The 6,903-nt window shown below is 43.6% G+C and overlaps 1 protein-coding gene across 1 annotated transcript; it reads right to left on the bottom strand.

Moving 5' to 3' along the window:
• Positions 1 to 4,012: 4,012 nt before the first annotated feature.
• LOC104370595 (olfactory receptor 10A7) lies at positions 4,013 to 4,963 on the bottom strand. Its single transcript, XM_009984645.1, has one exon. The coding sequence runs from the start codon at positions 4,961 to 4,963 to the stop codon at positions 4,013 to 4,015; it is 951 nt and encodes a 316-aa protein (XP_009982947.1).
• Between the last annotated feature and the right edge of the window lie 1,940 nt (positions 4,964 to 6,903).

Raw genomic sequence — 6,903 nt, 5'->3', positions numbered from 1 at the left:
AGGACTTGAATGAGAAAAGACAAGCAATCTAAAGAATGAGAAAGGACAAGCTGTTATGAAGTCTACTGGGCCCTTCATTACATCCTGGAGGGCAGTGTGCCCTGGACTTTACATTCAGAGAGGACCCAGGATATGCAGACTGTAGTTTATTTCACTTACGCAGGCACAGGCATTTCATTCAACTTATCTCAGATACCTGAATTAAGATTCAATTATCCTCTGACTCTGTCCAGTTTTTTTCTTATCTCCACCTCACTGAGGGGGAGGAGTGAGAGAACGACCTCGTGGTAGCTTAGCTGCTGGCTGGGCTGAACCATGACAGGGCCCCAGAGCTGAACACAGTGCTCCCAGTGAGGTCTCACAAGAGTGAAGTAGGTGGGTAGAATCACCTCCCTCGACCTGCTGGCCACACTTCTTTTGGTGCAGCCAAGGATATGATTGGTTTTCTGGGCTGTGGGTGCACATTGCTGGCTCATATTCAGTTTTTCATTCACCAGTACCCTCAAGTCCTCTGCAGAGCTGCTCTCAACCCACTCATTGCCCAGCCTGTATCCATGTTTGTGATTGCTCTGACCCAGGTGCAGGACCTCGCACTTGGCCCTGTTGAACTCTATGAGGTTCACACAGGCCCACCTCTCCAGCCTGTGAAGGGCCCTCCAGATGGCTTCTCTTCCCTCTAGAGTATCAACCACTCAGCTTCCTGTCATCCACAAACTTGCTGAGGGTGCACTCAATGCCACTGTCCGTATTGACGACAAAGATGTTAAACAGCACCAGCCTCAATACTGACCTCTGAGAGACACAACTTGTCACTGGTCTCCACTTGGACGTTGAGCCATTGACCGCAACTCTTTGAGTGCAACCGTTCAGCCAATGCTTTATCCACTGAGTGGTCCACCCATCAGATCCGTGTCTCTCCATTTTAGAGACAAGGACACCGTGTGGGACAGTATCAAATGCTTTGCACAAGTCAGCCCCTTACTCAGAGAAAAATCAAAGACATATGAGAAACTCACTGTACCAAAGTGCCCTTGCAGTGGCTGTGGAAGGTGCTGGGAAACTGTAGCCATGAAGATACAGATGACAGCTCAGAAGCACAGAGCTCTTGGGAGTTTGGGACCTATGTCACTTGTAATCACTGGCCTGTGCAATGGAGGTTGTCTATTAGATCAGATGATGGAGGAATATCTTGAGCAATGGCCCAATTCTCTCAAACCTGTGAAAGAGAGACATTGTGGAAGGACTGGGAAGAAGGTGACAATTTATTACAGGTGCTTGGGCTGCTGGAGTATGGGCTGCTGAAATGTGTTAACAGCTGAGGAAAGAGCCTGTGAAGGTCATGATCACTGATACAATTGCCTAAAAGCTCCAGTGATGAGTGACATCATCTACCTGGACTTGTGCAAAGCATTTGACACAGTGTCAAAATCTAAATTGAATGGCTCAACAGTAGCAGAAGACACTCTCTCCCACAAAATGTAAAATTAACAAGATAAAAACACAACTCCCCCCCAAAAAAAGAAACAGAAAAAGCCCATCTTTATCCTTCTCCCATCCCCCACGCCCATCTCTGTCTTAATAGGTTGGAGTGTTCAATTTTCTAAGACATATTTGTCTCAAATTCCCACAAGTAGCTTCTACCTTTTAGAAATACCATGAACAAACTGAAGTCTCAAAAAGGGGGTGATAGTAAGCCTAAGTACTCTTAGAGGCATGCGGAGGCTTACTGAAATTCAGTCTTTTATTCTTAAACACAGGAGTGCATTGGAAGAGCTAATTGAGGATCTCTGCTGCTGTGTTCTTATGTGCAGAGTCCTGGCATCATTCAGTAAAACATAGTTAGGTCCTACCAGGAGCATGCCTAATGCAACTTTGCCTCTCTTGCAAAGGTTTGAAACCTGCTGTTCATCCTTCTGGATAGTCCATAGCCAATGATAACCAGACTTTCCTTGGAAATAAGACTACCTACTATAACATATCCTTTACTGAGATCCATTAGTGCCAAGTGCTGAAGAAAACAAACACACAAAACAAACTGTGTTTATACTTACTAGCAGGTAAGAAAATAAATTATCCCTTAAGTTCCCCCTTTAAGAAAAGCAAAACCATACAGTTAAAACTAATTTTTCTGTCTTTTCTGCACTGCAGCTCAGCTTTAGCAGGATGCCTGGGGAACACCATATCCCCACCTCCCACTTACACAGTACCATAACAGTAAGGGCACTACAGATTTCAATCTCCTCAGCATGAAAATGTTGAGAACTCATCTCTATTGCAGTCTTGACTGTTTCTCAAGTGTTGCTTAAACAAGGTCATGACTATCCCTTTCTCTGCTTGTGGTTTTAACAACTGCATTTTCTGTAGCTTTTTTCTCTAAAGATTTTTTATGTTTCTGTCATATTCTATGAATATAGCTTAGATTGGCTGTTCTATGGCCTTTTTAATAGGGTATATCACCAGAGAGAAAAAGACACAGTATTCTGTTAGACCCTGATCCTAAATTAAGAATTTAAACTAGAACAGATGACCTATTCTCAAGAATTGCCTGTTTCTCTTCAGTATCTAGAGAAAAAGGACGGCTAACTAAAACGCTGTCTTTACTGCATTTTTCTAGAATTAGGAGTGTTGCAAAGGTGCGGAAGGGAGGGCAGTATGAGAGATGAGGAGAGCAGGGAAGGCCTCTTCCACAGATGTCACTCAGGGCAGGAGGAGGATCACAAAAGATTCAAGTGGACTCCTCTTCCTGGGGCAAATGGCGTGACAGTAGGCAGGCCATCCCTGCAACACCTGAGAAGGGCAAGGGCAGCCCATTTCCATTGAGCACAGTCCAAGGCCAACCTCCAGCACACTGTGGGCACCTCTGCCACCTACCCAATTATGCAAGAAGTTCTCATTAGGGTCTGAGCAAAGAGTTCTCACACGTGCACGTGCACACAAGCATACATGTGCATGCATTCACACAAATGTGCACACATGTACACTCAGAGTCCACTGGAAATCTGGTTGTTCTGTGGAGCTTCTTGGTCCTCAGGACATCCTGGCAGAAGGCTAGCACTGGAGATGACTGACAGAGACTATTATTTCAGGATGGTGGTTGTACCATCTGGACTGCAAAAGAAGGCAGCTCATAGAACTGCACTCCTGCTTGTCTCTAGTATTTGTCCCTAAAAGGCAACAAGCAAAACTCAGTGGAGATGACTCCCATGAGACCCTTTTCTCCCACTCATCATGATCATGTTTTTGTTTAAGCAAACACACCAAATACCAAATTTTAGTCCCACTCACTCTTGGAAGACTAAATGATGCGTCTTGATCTCTGGAGTCTGCTGAAAGAAAAGAAAGATGTTTATGAGACAAGAGAACCTCGGGAAATCTCGCCCAGGTTCTCTGCATTGCCGGCTGAAATGGCACATACAGACTGATGCCACACTTACATATGGGCATTTACGGACCTAAAGCATTAACTGGTCATGTAGGAGACTGTGTTCAGATTCCTACTCTCTCAGACAAAGCTAGAGCTGATTTCCTCCCCCCTTCCAAATGACAGAAGATGAGTGATTTTAAGGTCCTGGAGTCATTTATCTGTGAGTACTTGTATGAGATTCTCAGGAACTTCTCCAAAAAAACTTTATTCATGGCATTAAGAACTAGTAATGGAGAGATGCAAACTACGAATGACACTATGGCTCAAGTGACAAGAAACCTGTCCAAGACACATTGCAGTCTCTGCTACTGTGATGGTACTCTATGAAACATTAACTATTTTTTTTTTAATTGAAACTTCTTTTTCCATCAGAAAATGCAAGGTGGTATATCATGAATCTTGAAGTGGTAAGATTCATATACACTCATACTGGACAGAAGAAACACAAAATCTCAAAGTAGAATTTGAGATGCATGTATTTTTCAAATGTTCCAAGTTATCAGGGTGCTTAAAAAAAGTCAAGAGTGAAAGAAACAAAAAATCTAAGTATACAGAGGAGAAGAAAAATTCCTTTCAAGCAGAATAAGTTTATATCTTCCTCAGCTCAGCTATGATTTTGATTAGTACTCCTTTCACTTCTTTATTTCTCAGGCTGTAAATCAGGGGGTTTAATGTAGGAATTATGGTTGTGTATATGAGAGCCAGGACTTTCTTAGTGTCTTGGGAGTACCTGGCTTTGGGCCGTAAGTAAATCAAGATCCCACTTCCACAGTACAATGATACAACAATAAGATGTGAGGAACAGGTGGAGAAGGTCTTGCATCTACCCTCTGCAGAGGACATCTTCAGGATGCTGGAGATAATGCAGGCATAGGATACCAGAATGAGACAAAATGGTGTAAAGATGACCAGTGCTGTGGCTACAATGATCTGCTTTTCATACACAGAGGTGTCAGTGCAGGACAGCATAATGAGTGGGGGAATATCGCAGAAGAAGTAGTTGATCATCTTGGGCCCACAAAATGTCAGTGTGAACACCCAAGCTGTCTGCACCACAGACACGATGTTACCACTGCAGCATGACAGCAGGACTAAGACAAGACAAAGTCGGCGGCTCATGATGATTGCATATCTAAGGGGGTTGCATATGGCCACGTAACGGTCATAGGCCATGGCTGCCAAAAGGTACCATTCAGTGGCTGCTAAGAAAACCACACAGTACAGCTGTGTGGCACAGCCCATGTAGGAAATGCTTTTGTCCTCTGACAAGAAGTTTACCAGCATCTTGGGAACAACGATTGACGCTGTGGAAATATCCAGGAAGGACAAGACTCGTAGGAAGAAGTACATGGGCATGTGGAGGCTGGGATGCACTGTGACCATGAAGATGAGAACATTCCCAATGATGGTGATGGTGTAAATTAAGCAGAATGTGAAGAATAACAAATGCTGCAGTTCTGTGTGGCTGGACAATCCAGAGAGGACAAATTCAGTCAGCAGAGTACGGTTTCCTGGCTCTGGTCCTTCTGTTGGCTTCATCTGAGAGGAATCAAACAGACACACTGCCAGAAGAGTAGTTACTGCCCCAAAAATATGGTGCTTCAGGCAGTCGCTGAAGCAAGGAGCCTCTCTGGAATCCGCAGAGAACCACTGGATCAAAGGGTGCAACTCCAGAGCTGGCTTAGCTGAAAAAAGCAAGGTGCCAGCAGCTGCGCGTGCTGAAAGTGCGCGATGTGAGTGCTCTCTAAGTTTCATAGTTCAGGATAGGGACCAAGCATGCAACTATGAAGAGTTGGTATTTCAGGGTTAGCTCCATTATGGCAGTAGGGTTAATTGCCAAGAACATGTGCTCCCCCTAAACGTCAGATCTGTCGTCCCAACTGGTTCTGTAGGTGCCTGCTGCACTGAAGGGAAAGCCCAGCTGGCAGACGAAACATCCACAATCCAAAGAAAGCAAAACCAAACCAAACCAAAATACCCTTTGTCTGTAGACAGGTAAAGGAAGAAGGAACAATTAGAGGGCAAGATACCCACAGAGAATGCTAAGAAAGTGTAGAGAGTGAAGCTCATTACTATCTGCTTCATTAATCTCATTGCCTCATTACCTGAAGAGCGTTGCTGTGTATGTGATGCCGATGGGACATTCATGCAGCGCTGTGCCAGTTGTGGGAGCTTTGCGTTTTCTTACTGCCCAGAATGGGAAGCTGATGCACAGAGAGAGAGAAGGAATCAGTCTGCCACAGAGGAGAAAGTGGTTATTAATTCTGTGTTCTTCAGACTCATCATCTCTTCCAAAGGGACAAGCAGCCATTGGACTACAGTAGTAAATCTCAAGGCACAGAATGCATTTTGGCAGCAGAAATGTATCCATATATGGGGACAAAGGGAGGAAGCACCTTATCCACTGTACACACATGGCCCTTGTCAACAGACTGCAGCACATGGAGAAGGACACATCATCAAAGCAGGAGCAGTGCATACAACCCTATCATGATTCAGTCACTCCTCATGCTGACTCCATCTAATTTCTCTTTCTGCTATAACTTCTTTCATACAAGACATCATTTGTCTGTGGGTTTTCTAACATGCACATGAAAGTGAAAGCTGTAGATCTGGGAGCCACAGATTACGTTAACTCTAGAAGCACAAGAAAGAAACTCCTATTGTTCTCAGGCATTGAAAGCTCTGATGTATTTAAAAGGAATCTTTCTGGTTTTGACTGTTTCCATTAACATAGAAATGAAAGAATATTGTGTTATTTGAAGGTCTGCATTTTGGAAGATACCTCAATATAATCTGTGCATTGTAGAGAATAGAGAATGGCATGAAAAATTCCCTGCAGTTTGCAATGGCACACATTCACATTAGTTTTCTTAACTTGTTAGAGCCATGTAGCTGAACTAGAATCTACCTGATTCTGCTCTTTGATCCCTTCTGAAAGTCTTAGGCTGTTGCTTTGATTGTAAGCTGTTAATTAAAGTCAATAAAGCTCACAGCAGTCATTGTTATACTGATAGGTTAGTGCCTTACTCCCTAATGCAGAACACCTCTCAGAAACAACTCTCACTTTGTGTAATTCTTGTGTAGTGGCTAGGAGGACCTTTAAATTTTGGTCTTAGTTCTTCCTTGGATTTGCTTTATGTATTCACAAAAAGTATTTTGAAGTAAGTGTCCTATCTTCTGCCATCAGCAGTTCTGCCATCCAGTGTATCCAAAATGGATCATGCAAATTTCACTAGAAGAATTTTCTTTGTTTTCTTACATTAGGGACAGTGCTGGGCTCCTACAGTCAGCTTACATTGCAGATCTTACATTGTATTTTAAATGCAGATGCCCTCCTGCCACAGCTTGAATAATCTGTGACATTAGCACATGGTACATTCCGCGGAACATCAGGCAAGTTTTATCCAAAGCACTATAAATGAAATTTACCTGCCCTTCACACAGATATCATAATGCCAGAACAGCCTCACAGAGAA

This window comes from Tauraco erythrolophus, chromosome 25 (assembly GCF_009769465.1).
Source record: "Tauraco erythrolophus isolate bTauEry1 chromosome 25, bTauEry1.pri, whole genome shotgun sequence".
Lineage (NCBI taxonomy): Eukaryota > Metazoa > Chordata > Aves > Musophagiformes > Musophagidae > Tauraco > Tauraco erythrolophus.
The sequence above is the reverse complement of the archived record's forward strand: the minus strand, read 5'-3'. Positions and strand labels throughout refer to the sequence as shown.

Excerpts from the sequence above, each read along its gene's own strand:
- LOC104370595 (XM_009984645.1), bottom strand. The coding sequence starts at position 4,963 with ATGAAGCCAACAGAAGGACCAGAGCCAGGAAACCGTACTCTGCTGACT.